The sequence below is a fragment of the Haliaeetus albicilla genome, chromosome 11 (genome assembly GCF_947461875.1).
Source record: "Haliaeetus albicilla chromosome 11, bHalAlb1.1, whole genome shotgun sequence".
Classification (NCBI taxonomy): Eukaryota; Metazoa; Chordata; class Aves; order Accipitriformes; family Accipitridae; genus Haliaeetus; species Haliaeetus albicilla.
In genome coordinates this window covers 977,396-997,059 of record NC_091493.1, presented here as the reverse complement: position 1 = coordinate 997,059, position 19,664 = coordinate 977,396, and the positions used below count along the sequence as shown (strand labels likewise).

Sequence of the window (19,664 nt, the reverse complement as noted above, 5' to 3'; positions counted from 1 at the left end):
TCTCCTGCATTTTATTGGAGGAGAGAATGTTACTTACAAACTAAAATGTAAGGCAGAGTCTGCACATTCAGTATTTTAACTGTATATGTTTCCTGGCAATTGAATTTAAAAAAACCACAATAAATGAGAGTGGGGAACTGTGGTTGTGTTTTTCGCATAAGAGACATAAATGGTGTGCCCACTTTTCGGGGTAGAATCATACACCATCAAGACGTACCTGCTGCCAGATGATACAGCTGATAAGTGCTTTTGCTGCAGATTTTGTAGATCTGGAGTATGGATAAAATAAAATTGTACAACTTATAACAAAGGAGCTGTATTGAAAAGATGTCTGAAAATTATGGGGAAAACTATTTAGCATAAAGCAAATTATAATCAGAAGAGGAAAAAGCGTAGTCAGTTCCAAGTCCTTACTGGGCCTGGCTAGAGCAGTGTTCTGTCACCTGCTTATAATGCCTACGATTTTAAAAGTCAGTGGCTTTGTTTTAAGGATACTGCAGGAAATCAGACTTCTTTCAAATGGGCCTTTAGACTTCATTATGTATGTTCTTGTGAGCTGTACTTTTTCAAAATATTGTTTCATGGGCAAAGTGCTGAAACCGTAGCTGATGGTGGTGGAGTTTGAGGCACTTTTGATTTTTATTCTTTTATTTTAAAGATCATTGCATATTATCTGAGGTGCGGATCAAGTAATTGTATTGTTGTTGTTATTAACAGATATTTTTAAACCAACAACTGTGCAGCTTTAAAAAAAAGACTGATCAGACGCAGGACTTTCAAACTGTAATTCCTCAACTGTTCAGCACTTTTTTCCTATAGCATGCACTTTTTGCCTTTAATCAGAATTAACTTGATTCTTTACTAAAGTTTTAATTTTTTTTTTTCCAGATATGGCTAGTTTGATAACATGTTTTTTAAGATAGCTGTGTGGTGCTCTGCTGTATATATGAAGGCAGAATACATTGTCAAAAAGCTGAAAGTTTAATGAATTAAATAATTTGCGTATTAGTAATCCGGAAAATGGGAAGAATGACAACTTCAGCTTTTTTCAGTGTGTTTAGCGGTTTTCAGCATAACCTTGCAGTTGTTTTGTCAAAATAGGAAGGTTCTGCAGTGTACATTGCCACAAACTCAATAGTAATTCTGAGATGGTGGGGCTCCTGATGGGTTACATTTAGACAACAATTAAACAGTGTTTAAATATATTTATTATGTCATTATTTAAAATCAGGTAACATCTTTATGATAATTCCATTCTTGTTTTACGAAAATAAGTAGTAAATCATTCTGGTATGTTGGTGTAATACTTCATGTTGATGCTCTTCTATGCATTGGATGATATGTTAATAATGTCTTCCTTAGTTCAGCAATTTGTGTGCTTGATATTTTAATCTTAAGAAAATTACTGTTGTCATGTGTTAGAGAATTTAAGGTAAATGAAGAGCTTTTTGCCTGCAGAAAGTTGAGTTAGTGTTTTGTGGTTGATTTGGGGGTTTTTTTTGTTGTCATATGGTTTTGTTGTGGTTGTTGGTTTGGTTTGTTTTGTTTTGTTTTTATTTTTTCCCTTCCTGCAATTTAAAGATTTTTCTTTGCTTTTCATCATGCACATGGAGTAGTTTGTTTATTTCATCTCTGCAGCTACTCTCTGTTTCTCTTCAGGCTTTCTCCTCTAGTCTGACTTCATTTTTTTCAGGTTTTTCTCACAGTTTTATGTTTTTTAGAACTGTGATGATGATATTGCTGTTCTGTCTTCAGTGGGAGGGAAACTCTTTGTGTCTTTCTAGAAGTATGGTGCCCCGCAAACGGATAGGGTTTTCCACTTAAAAAAATTATAGTGCAAAAGTAGAGCAAAACACTTGCCTCAGGTTTTTTCAGGTATTTCTTCTGTGTTTACTTCTCAGACTGTTGGTTTCTCCGACAGTACCTTATTTTTTGCAACCACTTGGCATGGTGGACTTGCATTCATTGACTGATGCACTGTAAATGCAGAAGCATTTTTGCTGCTACCTGTCCACCTGGTTCCAATTCTAAATTTGTTTTGCTTATTGGGATTTTTTCTTTTTTTCTTACTGGAGAATAGAATGCTTTTATATTTGTACTTATGGGACAGAATTCTATTTTTTACATCACTTGTGGAGTTGGTGAAGAAATCTTATCCTTTTCTTCATTGTAGTTGCATACTCTCTGCCTTCTCCAACTGCCTGGTAAAGTAATAAGCACATGGTCTATTCTTCTTGTCAAAATCATTAGTAAAAAGACTCAATCCCAGCAGTATTCTTGTGAAAGCCTAATTGTGTATGTTTCTTCATTATGAGAGTGCAAATATTAGCAAGTTTGTCATTATTTAAATTTTACCACCTGCATAAGTTCATGGGATATGTAAAAATACCAGCCAAACAAAACTGATTACAAATTTAGCTTATGGTCCAGAACAGGCTCAAGAGGATTGATATTATTGTAAAGACACATCAGATGGACATAGGATGACGAATTTCCTAGTTCTTATTCTTTGGTGCAATGACTTGATTACAGTGGCATGATATACAGGAATGTTTAATGAGTGTACACTGTCAGCACTGGGGATTAGTGTGGCACATTGTTTTTATTCTTCCCATTTTTTGCTTTACATGGTGTTTTGTTGTCTTAAAACCATTCTCCGCTTGATAAATAAGCAATATTGGGAAGGGGAGAAAAGGCTAGTGTAGGGTTAATGTTTAGCTTCTACCTGGGATATGTATTAGTTTAATTTAAATAATGTTTACAGATATCAACAAAAAGCCCTATTAGCAAAAAAACCTCACTAGCTAATTAACTGATTGAAGAGGTATCTGTAGAAGTAATCACTTTAGGACCAGTATTTCCATCTTCAATTTCCAACTTCTACCTTTTTAATGAGAACATAGTTTCTATTTTTAGCCCTAACTGATGTAGAAATACCAGCCTGCTGCTTTTACGTAGATGCAGTATGTGTTGTGTCCCATGCCACTGATCCTAAAAGAGATCTCTGTTGTCCTGGCAAAACTTTCCACTTTTACATGACAGAGGCTGATAATACTCTTTCAGTGAAGATAGTCCATAATAAGTTGTGTGGTAACAGTTGTTACAGATATTAAACTCAAAACTAAAGTGATATATGCCATGCTGGTATCTGTGTGCTTTTAGTGTGTGTAAGTAAAAACCTCCTTGTATTGATACCTGTCTGTCGTGGTTTAACCCCAGCCAGCAACTAAGCACCACGCAGCCGCTCGCTCACTTCCCTCCCACCCAGTGGGATGGGGGAGAGAATTGGAAAAAAACCCAACAACAGTAAAACTTGTGGGTTGAGATAAGAACAGTTTAATGAAACAGAAAAGAAGAAACTAATAATGATAACACTAATAAAATGACAACCGTAATAATAAAAGGATTGGAATACACAAAACAAGTGATGCACAATGCAATTGCTCACTACATGCTGACCGACGCCCAGTTAGTCCCTGAGAGGCAATTCCCCCACCCCCACTCCCCCCAGTTTATATACTGGGCATGGCATCACGTGCTATGGAATATTCCTTTGGCCAGTTTGGGTCAGGTGCCCTGGCTGTGTCCCCTCCCAACTTCTTGTGCCCCTCCGGCTTTCTTGCTGGCTGGGCATCAGAAGCTGAAAGAAATCCTTGACTTTAGACTAGACATTACTTAGCAACAACTGAAACCATCAGTGTGTTATCAACTTTATTCTCCTACCTAACTCAAAAACATAGCACTGTACCAGCTACTAGGAAGACAATTAACTCTATCCCAGCTGAAACCAGGACACTTGCAAACTGGAATAGTATGAATTCTCCAACTGAAACTAAAACTTTGGGATTTTTGCTATCCTATTCCATTAGCTGCTTTATTTATGAAGCTAAAATGGAAGTCAGCCTAAGCATCAGCTGACTGATATTCCTGCTGAGAACAGAAACAAAAGCTGAGCTACGCTTTTGCTTAGAGAACAGAAATGCTGCTCTGCAATTTTAAGTAAAACATAAAATTTTGTTTCTGAAGACATAATTAATTAGATGTTGGGTTTTGTGTTTATTTTTGGTACAGGTAATTAATGCTGCTTTAGCTCTTGCTGCCAGACCAAAAAGTCAAGTTGTGAAAAACAACATGGAGATGTATAGGAGTACATGGGAGAATCACATCCATGTTCTTACTGAAGCTGTGGATGATATAACAAGTATTGATGATTTTCTTGCTGTATCAGGTATGATAATTTTCAGAATCTGATTATTCTTTTATATGCTTTGAAAACTTTTCATAACATTTCAATAGGAAACCAGTGGAAGATTAGATTGTGTAAGGTTTTGTGAAGCTGTTGCTTCCGTTTAAAATGTCCCCACACAGTAGGTATTTCTACTCTGCACAACGTAGAGCTGGGTAGAAGCAGCTGTATCTCTGCTTGCATTTTTTGTGTTCCTTGTAGGCTTTCTGTTAATTTCTGTTGTATGATTGGTTGCAGAAGTTTGTTGGTTTAAGTTTGGTACAGTTCTTTCCTCTCTTACTCCCCTAGACTCAGGCTATAATTGATTTCACTAAGCAGTTCTGTTAAACTTGCCACAGTTTACTCTTAAGTTATGGAGTTATAGTCTTTCAATATAGCACACTCTGAATTAAAATCAAGCCAGTGTTTGTTATGAATCATAACCTCTGTTCTTAACAAAAGTAATTCTTAAATAGATTTTTTTTTTTTTTGGACAAAATCTGATGAACATTTATTATTCAGTCTACAGCTGAATGCATTTCGTAAGCTTAATTTAATCTCCCTTTTTTTTCTTCTGTACTCAGTGGACGGAGATACGCTCATTTAGAGAGATTTAGGAGAGCGTTGCTTGTTCTTCTGGATGATTCAGTTGTTCTCTCCTGAATACAGAAAAAGCTTGTTGAGATTAGACTAACATAAAATTTTATGAATTCTCCCTGATTGTCCAGTCTGATGTATTTCCTGTTGGTAGCTAGGTTTCTGATAACTTTCAAAGTTTGTTTTTTCAAATCTGTAGCAGATCCCTAGCATTATCCAATTTCATACAGTAAAAGCCGATCTTTCATGTAGTTCTCCAAAATGACTTTGAGTCTATCGTTTTTTTGCTTTTTTTTTTTTAAATCATGCTGTCCTTTTAGTTCCTCTGACTTTTCACATCCCTAACATGCAATTATATGCAACTACATTTCCAATTTTTGTAATATTCTCTGAATATCACACATTATTCTTTGTATCTGCCCTATAGTAGTTACTCTGCTGTTGTACCGTTGCTCTTCATTATCCAGTGTTACATTCTGTATAAGAGTATTCCTAAAAAATAACTTTCTTTATCCTGCCTGTCCTTTTAATATCATATTCATTTATCCAGGATTGTGTCATCGTCTACCCAGTGCTGCTTTTTTCTTTTTTTCTGGGACCTCAGATAATCTGAAACAATAATTTATACTTGCTATTACAGTCTGAGGATGGAAACAGGCCAAGATGTGAAGGGGGTGTTAATATCTTTTTGTTATATTTGAAGGGAAGAGAAAGCTTTGTTTTTTTAGTATAAACCCCCTCTTTTCTTGTTTGGAACAAAAGCAGCAAACTTCAAGGTAAAAATAGCTTAGGATTTAACTTAAATTAATTGATGACATTTTGAGAGAGAAGGGTGCTGAGCTCCAGAGGTAATTAACATAATTCATCTTGTCTGGCTGTGTGCATTCTGTCTGCTAACCAGAGGTTATGGTTCTTTTAGGATCTGTGTGATGACTCACACTGATCATCACAGATCAGCGTTGAAATTGGCATCCAAACTAGAATTGCAGTCATTGTTCCAGCTTCAGGCACTCTTCTGCTGATGAATTGAAGGGTGAGAGGGAAGGAGGTGTTAAAACATAGGTTATTCTTTGTGTTGGGGTCATGTTGTGCTGGAATCACATTGAATGATTTCTTGATTTTTTTGATATATATCAGTTATTTCATAATTGCAGGAATTGTTAAATATTGGAGTTCCATAAGTAAGTTGGTCATGCAGTAGAGAAACATTGTACCATAAACAAGTTAGTTAATATGAGGGAAAACAACTTACCTGTTCACAATGTCCCTTTCTGATGTGTATTCATTTGCAAGTTCTTAAATTGTCTTGTGCTTGCTTCTTTTATCTGGAGTGACTGAGACACATTTATTTTCTTTTATGTAATAACTGATGTTATTTTTCCCAGCTTAATTGCCAGAAGGTTTGGATGGTAAAAAGAACTGTTTGCTGCCCCATTGGTTCGAATTGAGTGATAAATTCTGGATAGGAGGCAACTGGAAGGAGAATGGAGATTAGATATGGATAGGTTTTCAGCTTTGTATATGTATGTCATGCCTTCCTGCCAAAATAAAGGTTCTAATTCTCATGGCATCGTCTGTCCTTCACTGCACTATATTGGTGTCTGGAAACAGACTGTATTTTGTGCTCTTTGCACCATTATTAGAGAATGCATCATACATGTCAGATCTAGTATTTTTATCCTCTGCAAACTCTTAACTTGTAGAACTAGTTATTGCAATGTACTGATGACATCAGTGTTGTTCAGTTGTGATACCAACCTTGTCAAAAATTTTGGAAATCAATGACCTATTTATTTAATTCTTTCTGCTCTCTGCTTTGTTGATCATCTGAGACTTTTACATGTAAAAAATTATTACAGGTATAAGCCTAGATATGGCAAGAGCTCTTTGTAGAAGTGCCGTTTATAATTAAGGTCATTGTAAATACATAGATAGAGGCAAATGGTAGAACATTGAGAAGTGCTGAAACTTTTGAAAGTGTAGTGGAAGAGAATCCCTACATTATCTAGATGCCTTTTGAAAAATACTACTCCAACTCTGTAAAATCCTGTTCATCCTTACTAATTCTTCTCATACTGCACTGGAAGTTTTAGATTTGCTGGGAAATTTATTTAGTGCCAACTACTGAAACTCAGTTAAAAATTCTGAAAGGTTATATCTAATGTTGTAGGAGTTCAAAGTTTAGAAACCATTTTACATGTAATTTCTTCTCGTTTTATTCCTAAATCTCCTCAGTTCTCTAGTACTGTGCATTTCCACTGAAAATTTCCCATTTCCTTCCCCTCCCACCCCAAAATCTAATTTCTTTCCTGTGAAACTTCTAGAATCTCCTTCCTCTCTACACTCCCGTTCTCATTTAAAAAAAAACAACCACAAACCAACACCAAAAAAGCCTTTCAGCATTCTAGTACTCTGCAGGTAAGGCTGTAAAACTTTAATGGTTTGTCTGCTAATTTAGTGGAACCACTTGCAAACAGAAATAGTGTATGACATTTCTGCATTTTTTTTCAGATGCGCTTTATTCTGTTGTGGTTTTATTCACTGATTTAGGAATGTATGTTAGCTTTCATCTTGCTGAACACCTACACTTAAGCCTGCATTAAGGAAGGTGCTAGTCTGAGGTTATTGCAGTTCAGTTATTTCTCCGGGCAGAACTTCTTATGTTTTACTAGTCACTTGTTCTTTGCAAAAATACACAGTTGCGCTTAAGCCACATACAAAGTATTGGATGTAATTGGGGCTAATCAGATTGGTATGTTATTTCATTGTCTTGGGGGTTTTACCTTTTGCCTGTGGAGTTATGTTTTCCTGTTAGGTGCATGGGGGTTTTTTTGTTGTTGTTTTTGGTTTTTGGTTTTTTTTTTTTCATTTAAAAAACTTGTCTGTGAGCAGAAATTGTTGTCTTAGAGGAGCAAGTCTAATGAGTGAACAGCTTGCATAGAGACCACCCAGTAGATTTTAAGGAGTACCACTGAATAAATTACTTATTTCCTACATGTATCTCCTAGCAAATAGGTATATTGTAGGGAGAGTGAGGACTGTTAGAACATCTCAAACTTTGCTGCTTCAGATATTTGCAGTAACTTTGCTATTGTATTGTAACAAAGTACTAGGAACTTATCAAAGCCATGAATAATACCGTTAAGGCTGTTCACTTCAAGTCATGCATCACTGCAATTATAGGACTGATTGCATGTTTGCGCATTTGTATGTGTGTGATTGAATTACTGTGGGTATAGCTTGCTCATCTCTATTTTAATTACTCTCAGTTTATTGTGGTTGGACTTTACCTGTGACTGTTGTAATTGTGCTGATGGGTATTATATGAACCCCGGACTCGGCTTTGGGGAGATTGTTTCTATTAACTACAGTTGCTTTTTTTATTAACCCCTAAAGGAAAACAAAACTAGGCTGTTTGTAGAATACCAGTTTTTTAAAAATTGGATCATAAAAAGCATAAATAAGTTCATGCCTTGTCAAATGTAGTAAGTGGATATGTTTGTCTTTTGCTAAAAGTACTGTGCTATGTGGCATAGTAGAATGAAGTCCATCTCTGGAGATGGCCTGTGACCATCAGAGGTCTCTACTGTTATAGCTAGATTTAGCGGTTGCCTAAAGTTTCTTTCCTTTGCCAAAGCCAGCAGAGGCCAAGGCACTATTGGAACATGGGTGTACTTCCCTTAAATTCCACATACAGGTTTTATTTAAAAATCTTGTGCAACTTGTAGCTATATTTATATGCCACTTACCTGCACAAGACACCCTGCTTCTTTTTCATAAGTGCGCATGTGAGCATGAGTCACAACATCTTGGGCCTGTTGATTCTGTTGCCATGGAAAATCCACCCTGTTCATTGTCCCTGATGGTTTCTGCTGCTGGGCAATGTGGGAGACCTTTAAGCCTGTGTAGAAGGGCCTCTTCCTGGATGAGTCCTGACTGTCAGTGGTGCTTCATAGCTCTTGGTTTTAGTGCCCATTTTGTGGGTAAACAGTAGAATTTGTTGTCCAGTGCCTCCTGTGTGTTCCTTTGTGAATGCGATTTGGATCATAGTGGATTGGCTTTTTTTCTGGAGGAAGGGGAAGCCCTTGTTCCGGTTCCTGTTGAACTATTGTGTAAACTGCAATGACACCAGAACGTTTTTCGTGTTCTAGAACATAAGAGAGTCTGAAATTTATTATGAAATGCTTTTTGTTTAAAAAAAACCCCAAACCAGCAAATCCCCAACAACCAAACGTTATTTTTGGGTGGGAGAATGTTCTTTTTACTGCTTACAAAGAAAAACATTATAATGCCCATCTACTAATACCATCCATTTCTTCTTTATGGATACTGAAAAACTTAGTCAGGACTGTGGGATTAAGAGATAATACTGTAAATACTTGGGCAAGGAGTAAGGGGAAGATTCAGATTTCTGGCTTGCTTATCTCTCTTGATATAATTAGTTTTCCATCAATGGTTTAAAGTTCTGGTTCAGTTTTATTACTACTTTTCCAGTCTATGTAGCATGTTTACAGATGAATGCATTGCAAAAATTGCCAATTATAGATTCAGTCTTAGCATAGCTATGGAGAAGGGGGGAAAAAACAAGATGCTATTCAGAGGCTTAAGATGAAATTTAATGTTTTCATGCTGGCTTTTTGGCACCTGCAATAGCAAAATACTGTGCCATGCTTTTTGAAAAAAAACAAAACAAAAAACCACAAAAAACCCAACAAACCGCATAAGAATCTAAGTAGAGATGTATGCACTTATTTATGGTGAAATGATATTCAAACAGGAAGGTTAATTACACAGTGAGTTTCAATACCATTTATCTCAAGTTTGTTTGGCCTAACTATAATGTGCTTCAGGACAAATACGAATTCACTGAGCTGAAATGGTCAAGGTGCCTCTTCACGGTTCTCACCTGGAGTATAAGAAAATGCGTGTCACTGAGCATGCAAAGTTTGCTTTTGCTGGTATAGCTTTCATCAGTCATCTGTTTAATGACCCACTTGAAAGTTCTGTCAAAGCCATCATATGACTTTGCCCTTGCTGGGCCATATCCTCTACTTTGTCCTTCTCTTTCTTTTAACCTGTTTGGCTTCTGTAACATTATGTAACTTTTATTTCAACAATTTAGAGATGTGTTTTATGAAGAAGTAGGGTTTTTTTGGTTTTAGTCTTGCTACTTACTGAAGTGGATGTTTTTAGATGGAAGTAAGGACAGGAACTATTCGCATCATTTAAGATGTAGGCGTATTATGGATTATGCTGGCATAGTAAACCCCTTTTTTCTTTACTGTCAGGTCTTCCCTGGGAAATCCTAGCGGTGTTCACCTTTTAATCATGGTTGAGCAAGTATGCTTCTAGAATTTTCTTAATTGACTTCAGAAATTTCTATGCTTAATAGTAGTAACTAATTTATAGCTCAGTATTCGATACAGACTTAGGGCTGTTTTTCCACTAAACACATTAATTTGAGTTTATTGACATTGAATGTGGTCTGTTTCATTGACTGATCACTTGGTACTGATAGCCATCTTCAGTTCTTTGTTGTCAGTTTTGACTATCCTAAATGAGAAAAGAAAAAAAAAAATCCCTCCTTTGTTACTTCAATACTCTCTTTTTATATTATTTCTGAAAGTATGGAATCACGCCATTTCAGAGCCAATTCCTGTGGAACTGCTGACTTATGTGATTGGGAAAACTGTCTGCTTATTTCTATCCCTTGTTTTCTGTTTTCTAAGAAGTAACACCCAGGAAAATCTGTCATCTTGTTCCATGCCATCTCAGAGTTGTCCAAGAATAGTAGTTGCAAGACCATTTTGAAAGTCGCTTGGAAATCCAGTCTATAGTTACCAAATGAATCACTTATCTCACTATTCACTGGTACCTTTAAAGATCTCTGGTTTGTTATACATGGCTTTCTGCTCTACAAAGCTATTCTGCCTCTTCTTAATTACATCATATTCGGATCACTCTCAGTTCTATTTTATGGAAAAGTTTCTACCAGTTTGGCCAACAGGATTATTATATATAGGTTTCTGTTTCCCGTGCTTCCTACCAAATGCCTTAAAAGTTATCACCATAGTAATCAATTTTTCTTATTGTATTATCAAGGTTAATGGAAATTGGTATGTTATGTGTCACAACTAGTAGTTCAACAATTTGTTTTCAGTTTCCTTTAGAGGCATGTCTTGTTCCTGCAGATTTGTTGATGCTCATTGTATGCATTTTGTTTTAACTGAAAATCTAGTGTTGTCTCCTACCTCCCTTTGGTATCCCTATCCTAGCCCCAAAAGTAGCAGACAGTCCCTGATACACTGATCTAAGTGCAAATTACTCTTGTAACAGTGATTGTTTACGCTCAAGGGCAAACATTACAATCGTGTTGCACTTCTTAGGTAATTGATGCTTTCTTAGGGGCTGCTTGTTTAGGTATGCCGTATCCTAGCCACCAGATTGGACCATGTATCACATGCTGATTTTGGGAAACTGTTTTGGCAAGCGTTGTGCCATAAAAACCTGCTATTTCAGATTAGCATTTTCTAATTCAAGATTTTCTGTACCTGTTATGGGAACGTTTTAGTGGCGAACTGCTTGCAGAGTTGTAGAGGATAAGAGCAAATCAGATGTGTGAAGTCATTCAGTAAGTAGGCAGGACTAAGGAGCTAGGTAGTGCAGTTCAGCAGTGGACGTGGTCATTTGGATTATGTAAAGTTTCCATCCACAAACTGAAATTTCATATTGAATTCCTGCCCACTTTTTACTGAATTTCAGTAAGTTGTTGCTTAGACCTAGTTATCTGCAAGATTTGTTTCTCATCACAAGCTTTGCAAACTACTGGCATCCCCTTCCAGAGTTTTGAAGGCTGATGCATTTGGAATTCACTTTGTGTTTGATCTGGCTGAGTTCAGATTTGGCAGCCTTTGGAGCATGGTCTAAGATGCATGGGTTTGATGCAGATTGGGATTAATTTTTTGTGTGTTTATTTCCTAACAGCTTGGTTGCTAATAGCTTTCCAGCTGCAGCTGTGGCAGTAGCTTTTAATGGTTTTGTGCAGCTTTGCAGGAATTGATTTGCTTGCTTTTTGTAATGAGGCCTACTGGAAACATAAGCATTCTAAAAAATGGTATCTAAATAAGCACAACCAAATGATAAGGGAAGATTTTTGATCAGTGGCGCTAAGAGTTTAAAGTGACGATGCTACTATGGTGCAGAATGCCAGACTTTCTGTTTCTAGGATATGATACAAAATCTTTATCTGGGAGAGCAGGTTCCAGTTGTGTTGTAGTTCTGAAACTTCTGGTGCATGCTTTACTACTGAAAGCTAGCCAGCAAGGCTAGCGTGCAGCATGTCAAACACATATTTTCTTTAAAAAGACATACATGCATGCACAAGATGAGCAAAAGCCGACCGTTGAATGTGATGTGTTCCCTTAAGGTCCCTTCTTTTGAAACTGATAACAAGCAGTAGGATACTAATGAGCTTTTTCTTGATGATCAGAAGGCATCCTACCCTTCAGAACCTCCAGCAACTGGATAGGACCTGTGCCTGTTTGCTACAAAATGGGGAATCCTTAGAATATTGGGGGGGGGGGGGGAAGAGTGCAAAATCAAGGAATGTGCCTAATTGAATTTGTGGGTTGCACAAAGTCTGACAAAGTCCAAGCTTCTGTTGCCATTAAGTTTAGCAGATACTTTAAATTTGGTCCCAGAAATGTGGTGTGTGGTAGTATAAAAAAACCGTAAAAACAAACAAACAAAACTTCAAACCTTAACCCCTCTGAAACCCAAAGATTGCCCAAAACAAGATAACACCAGCCGTCCCCAACAACAACAGCAAAAACGATACCAGCTTACACTTCAGGGGAAAAACTGATCTAATGAAAAGGCAGTTTTTCTTTCTGGACATTTGATACTTTGAGACGTAGCTATTTTCAACAGTAAACAACACAATTCACAGATGAGTATAACGCTTCCACCAGGAAAATTGACAAATTTATCACAGCTTAGAATTTATCATTTTTGTAGGGAGACTTTGGAGTTTCCTACCCCAAATTATCTCTTGTCAGTTAAATGTTTTCCGTCTGTTAACATTTGCCCTCTCTGTGGGCTGGCTATTGTGCCAAACAGAATTATTAGGTGTTCATCACATGTTCACTATAGCAGATAAAAAGCTGTTACAAGAGAATATTGTCATAAAGTCGGTGTTTTCACCTGAACGATTACCTAAGAGTGGCAGATGGCTATTATCTTTTGACTGTTTTATAGACATAAATGAAATAGCTACCATTTAACATAATACGGTCTGCTTTGTTCCACACATTGTAAAACAGGTAATGCAAAAGGTCTCCCAATTATACACCACTAATCTAGCAAAAGGAAATAGGTGATAAATTTTCATGTTTGTTAATTCCCACCCCACCCCCCGAGGAAATTAAATCTTTTGAAGGTGATAAATTGACCAAATCCTCCAGCTGATCCAAAGGCAGACATTGAGTATTCCCTAGTAATTGCAAATTTCTTTTATGCTGTTTGGTCCAAACTAGGAAGATTGCCAGCTCTTCATTCTATAGCATCTGCCCTGAAATTATTAACTAGGATATTAGCTATACATTGATTTTTAAGATATGTGCTATGAACTATTTCCCTGTAATCTGGCTAGTTATTTCACTGTTCAAAAGACTTTCATTTCCAATGAGATAAGACTGGAGGTCAATGAAGAACTCTGTAATTTGTGGCATTAACTAATTCCTTAGATAACGTGTTATTCAGAAGACATTGCTTTTGCCATATTAGACTTAAGGATTTATGATATATCAAGGCCTTTCTGAGTTTTCAAGAGATATTTTCATGAAGTTAGATAATATTTTAGCTAGATTTGGATTTTGAATGCAGAATTTAGAAACCAACAATAAATTTTCCATTTCCCAGCCACAGAAGGGCAGAAAACAGATTTATTTATGCCCCGTTTAGGGCCAGCTCATATTTCACCTAAGGCAATAAAACTGCAGACTTCAGCTCTTCTCTTTTGGCAGAGCAAATGATATGGAAAATTGAATCTCTACTTTCATAGCACTGAGAATACAACTTCCTTCCCACTGTCCCCAGCCTCTGTCTGCTTTAATTCATCAGCTGTGTAAGCAACTCTGCCTTCAGAAGAGGCAAGTGGGGCACAAAACACCAAAGACTTGTGGAGCATTTTGTGTATGATGCAGTCTTCTGCTCATCTGCTGAAGGAGAATTCTCTCTTGTAGTTAAGAATTCTCCCCCAGACAGTTCTAGTAGACTGCTGAAAATCTGATGGGAATTAAGAAACAAATGGGGAGGAAAAAAAAAAAAAAAATTCCAAAGAAAAGTCTCTCCCCTTTTGTAGTTCATCTACTGGAAAAAGAAGTTTTCCTGAATTTTTACCTGGGGTTTATAAAGGTGACAGAAAGGGAAGCTGTCTCCTCTATTTTTTGAGAGGGAATGTTCTGAGGAGAGTAATAAATGCTTCGGTTCTGTATTGCTGTGTAAATAAAGGGAACAGGCCCAGACTGAGTATTAATAAAATGGTTTTCCTGTGTATTTTATGAATGGGATGCACGTACTAAGAAAAATACGACATGATTTTGTAAGGGAAGAGTGAAAAGTAATTACTTAATTATTACGTCTAAGGTAACAAAGTGAGGAGAAAAGCCTAAGTTAAGGCTGACAGTTGGTGGCAAATGTACTGAAGAATTTTATGATCAAATCTGGAAAAGGACTTGCTGATGCAGAGAAGGCATGTTTCAGTAATTTGTGGAGCCTGGATATGTCAGCCTGTGCTCTTTTTGGCTGGCAGTTCTTAGCGTTTTTTGCCCTCTATATCACAGAATCATAAAATCCTTCTGGTTGGAAGGGACCTCAAGATCTAGTCCATCTTACTGCTCACAGCTGGGCCTACAGCGTATTCAGATTAAGAAGAGATTTTACAACCTCTCTGTTCATTATTCTGGTCAACCTCATTATCTTTGCAGTGATTTCCCCCCGCCACCCCTCCTCACCTATTTCAACTGTTACCTCACATTCACCAGCCTCACACCTCAGTGAAGAAGTGAAAGACCAGAGTCAATTAACCTATTAATGCAGAGTTAATGTTAGCTGGCAATGTTCTTCCAGCATGCTGTGTTCACTAAAACTCAAACTTCTAAAATGTAGTACAAGAGATGAGGGATGTATGCTGATTATGGCTTCTTGGATCTGTCTGGAAGCACTTACTGTATTAGGTGTAAATGTATTTAAATGGTGGAGGCACTTTTTAGAGCTGTTTAGCAAAGCTGGGTGTGTAGTGCAGGTCCATTGAAGTACCACATGCTATGGACGAGGAAGGGTGGGCCATTTGTCAGTCCCTACATTTGTAGGAGATGTAGGAGAGGTACATGTACCATGAGAATTCTAATGTAAATAACATAATGTTGAAGTATCAGTCTGTCTGCAGTAGCTGAGACAAAAAAAGGTCTTGTAGTCCAGTGCTGCCTAGTCTCCTAATCTAGGCCAAATGGCCTTCTGGTCAGCATTATCAGGAGTTAGCATGGTCAAATTAAAGTTGAAGGGGTTATTCCGTTGCACTTCAAGAAGCTGAAGTTGTTGAATTGGTTTTTTAGGAAGGTAAATTACAGTCTTTGAAAAATTTTACTGCATGTTCATTATAGCAACTTCGGTGAAGAGAATGCTTTTTTAGGAAACAATGGTTATTAACATAATTATAGTTTTACCTAGGCTCATAGCTGAGATATGGCTAGTCTGAGTAAAATTTGCTACGTACATTCTGGAAGTTAGTAGCAATTGGGAAGGACGGCAGGGCATACTGTGAATGTGATTTGTGGTTATGGTGATTTCCAAGGATTAAACATGAATGTTCTATTTCTTCTTCTCCCTCATTGTCTCATCTTTCATGTCTTGCTACCATTTGCAATTCATTATTTTTTCCCTTCTTTTCCTACAAAGTCAGCATCATATTACAGGGTATTAATACATAAAAAATTCTTTGTTGCCCTCTACATTATCTTGGATAATGGGAGTATGAACCATCTCCTGTAATTTTTAGAATAAAAACTGAGCTAAGTATTCTCAGCTATTGAACACATTTACATGTGTACGTAAAGTATGAGGTGGATTATCCCTAAAATGTATAATTTCTCTGAGTTGACATAAGAAGGGTACGTTTAAGATGACTAGGCCAAATGAAGAGGCTAGGGGCAATTTGAACGAGTGCATGTCACCCCTGTATGTTTCTGGAGGAAGGTGTTTCCTTGGTCTCGTAGCCCAGGAGAGAATTGGAGTATGTAGGTACCCCTACCCAGCTGGGTATGCTTATGTTTTTGATTCTTCTGGCTTCTCTTTATGTCTAGTCCATCCAGGTGTCCATGTTTCTGGTCTGCTTTTTTTCTGCCTTTCCTCTCTCCAGATCCTTATCTAGACATCAAGATTTCTTGTATGTTTTTACTGTGTACTTCCTCATTTTCAGAGGAATGGCCCATGGAAAGCTCTAGGAAAGGAGAGGGACTTAAACATACTGAGAGTTTAGGACTCTGCTTCCTTCATGTCCCCAAGATCCTGGAGTACATCTGGATGCTGAATAGGGAAGCTGACAATCCAAGAACCTTTCTGTAGGCTGAATTTTTTGCACAAGAAATTGAGGGCAAGGATTGAAGCACAAGCAGTTAGCATCTCCAACCAACCAAATCTTATTGTAATCATGTTAAAATGAATGAGGGAAAGAAATAAAACTCTGGAAAGGATTAATATTACTATAGAGTTCTCACTCATGCAGGGAGAGAAATTTTGTGTAATTTGAAACCTTTATTAGCCAATTAAACTGGTCGTTTTGCGTTACCAACTCTCTAATAAATAGACATTCACTGTAAGAAACATTCTTGTTTTCAAAGATTCTTTTTTGGTGCTGATGTGGTGGGGGATTTGGGTTTTGTTTGTTTGTTTGTTTCTTTTTAGCTTTCTTGAGTTTGTATGCAAACATCTTGGAATCATTCGTGCATATGTGAATGAAAATGAACCTTAAGGAGAGGCTGCCAACTCAATCAATACTTTGTTCACCCTAAGGTAAAATCCAAAAGAAATACACACTTCAGTTAGTACTTTCTGTGAACAGAACTGAAGTTAATGTTTCAGACTACAGGTTGAAGTTTCTAAAAACATAAACAAGAAATTTATTATACAATTTAAAATGTTGCTTCTGTTTTCCTTCAGAAGTCATCTATAGGGACTTGGAGAGATAGTGATGGATCCCGAAGAACTTTCAGTACCTTGCCTAAGGGGGTGCCTTTATGCTATCCCCTCTTTTCTCTGCCTACATTCATCTTCATTTTCCATCCCTATTCTTCTGTTGTGTTACAGCTTTTGTCTTGCAGCCTCCAGCTCACTGTTTGAGATAGCTACCATATTTTTGTGCTTATGTCTCATGACTGGACACTTAGATTTTACCTTTCTCCAAGTTTGCTCACTCTTTCCTGGAGCTCTCTGGCACACTTCCTAGGCATGTTATTCTCTCAGGAAAATTTGTCCTTGTGGCCTAGTACCCATTAACATGAGACATATCTGTTAACTCAGGAGGCTTTTCATGTATGTGCTTTTCCAAATTTGATCTCTCTTAGCATCACAATTCTCCTTTCAGGAAGAGACTGTAGTTGTGGCAGAGTTTCTCGGTGTTTTTTAAAAGTAATAATAATTTATTTTATCTAGCACCTGAAAATAAAAATATTTGGACCCATTTCTCTGCATCAATTCATTTCTGGTCTCCACAGGCAATTTGTTCAAGTGTTTCACCATGCTCATAATGAAGAAATTCCCACTCCCTCTCCCCCTTACACCAAGTCCTGTTCCCTTTGCTTTGACCTCTGACCAAGTGCCTGTTGGTGCATTTGTCCAGCTTGTCAGGGTTGCTCTGAATGGCAGCCATGTCCTCTAAGAGTACCAGCCAGCCAGTCTGCCCAGTCAATGTCGCCTCCAGACTTGATGAGGATGTGTTCTGTGTCATTGTCCAAGGTGTTAATGAGTAAGTTGAACAATATCGGCCTCAGCATTGACCCTTCCTGAAGAGAAGCTGTCCTAACTAGCCTCCAGTTTCTTTGATCTGCTGACCACTCTGCTGCTTCATCCACCTTGTTGTTCACCCACCCAGGTGCTATCACTCTAGTTTTTCTGTAAGGAGGCCGTGGGAGACAGTGTCAAAAATGTTCTTGAAGTAAGCAATGACCAATGCACTCCCCTCATCCACAGAGCCAGTCTTTCATCACTGAAAGCGATCATTTTGGCCATGCTTGATTTTCCTTTGGTAAATCAATGCTGTTTGTTCCTAACCATCTTCCTGTCCTTCATGTTCCTGGAAATGCCTTCTATGAGGTCTTGTTCCATAAGTTTTCCAGGAACTGAGGTGAAGCCTTAGCCTGTAGTTTTCTGGATCCTCCTTCTTGCTTTTTTGAGGATGGCCATGACAATAGATATTTATATGCATTTTATATTATAGCTGTATGTGTCTGAAAGCTGAGCGTTTTGGAAGCACCATGCATGCGTTTGAGTAAATATCAGACCATTGTGAACCCTGCTTCTCAATACAACTCTTGGTCTGAGACAGAATGACAGTGTTGTCAGCTGCACTAGCAACAAATAACGTTAGAAATCATCATCCAGTTTTTTAGTTTTGGCAGATAAAATAGATTTAGTTAATACAATCATAGAAGAAAGGATATTTATTTTCCTTGTTCTGAGTAATTCTTTTTCTGCACTTGTTTATTAATTTAAAAATTATTCTATTGAAGTTGCTAGGGACTTTGAACATTAAGTGATTACCAGTGATTTCTTTTTTGAATAGCGACTAAGACACTGTCTTCCCCCACGTGCCAAGAAACACTATTTCATAAGATTGCTCATGGAGATTTACCCTGGAGTATTCTCTGAACTTCAGTATGTAGCAAAAAACTTGGGAATTAAATGCAGCAGCTTTTCTTGTCTGAATACAGGAGGAATGATAACAGGGAATTGTATACTGGCACTTGCACCTTCCACTTAGTGGTCTTGTTCTCTTAACTTTGGCACCAGAAATTGCTAAATCTAGGTATGGATATTATTAATAATTATTTCCTTTCAAATATCTCTTTGGAGTTCACCAAAGCATTATGAGTCTGCGGGAGCACATCTTTTGCCATACTAGGTAGTGCTATTATTGGAAAACTTGAAATCTTTTCGGAGTAGCACTGTAAGGTACCACATCCAGGGAATAGGAGTGGTCTGAAAGTAAGTTTACTTTTTGTACAAAGTTTCTTTGCTTCCCATTTTATCATGCTGACAGATGGTAGAATATAGAAATCATTTTGGTCAGGCTAAACTATCACTGCATAAATTTCTATGTCTTAATTTTATGGTTTAGGACTTGCAGAAAAGTATGTTTTATTTTCCATCTTGTCTTCAGGAGACCAAACAAGTTGAGTTTTCTAATGCTTCTTCATATACTTTATTTCTTAAATCTCTAATAATTCTTTTTCTGTTCTTTTTTCTGTAATGCCTCCATTTGGTCCACAGTTTTCTTGAACTGAGCGGAGGAACTTTAATAAAACATGCTTCAGCTGAGGCCTTATCAGTGCCAAGTGGAGTGTAAGGGCATCACCTGTCTTTTTCTTCAGATGACATGCAAAGGAAGAGCTATTGATTTTGTCCCAGAGACAGTCTGAGTCATGGCTTTGTCAGAGACAGCTTTATTATCCAGTGGTTAGCTCAGCTGAGATATGATTTTTGGCCAATCCAACTAACACCAAGATCCCAAAGGAAAATGAGAAGGTACAGCGCACCACTCGTGATAACTGCTGTGATGACTGTGGTG

At 37.4% G+C, this 19,664-nt stretch overlaps 1 protein-coding gene across 3 annotated transcripts in view; it reads left to right on the top strand.

The window, feature by feature from the left end:
• Positions 1 to 19,664, top strand: part of CTNNA3 (catenin alpha 3) — a 531,540-nt gene that overhangs the window by 366,572 nt on the left and 145,304 nt on the right. For all 3 annotated transcript variants that reach the window (XM_069795730.1, XM_069795731.1, XM_069795729.1), the window contains one exon: positions 4,072 to 4,228. In XM_069795730.1, coding sequence (XP_069651831.1) covers positions 4,072 to 4,228 — 157 coding nt within the window. The remainder of the gene's footprint in view (positions 1 to 4,071; positions 4,229 to 19,664) is intronic.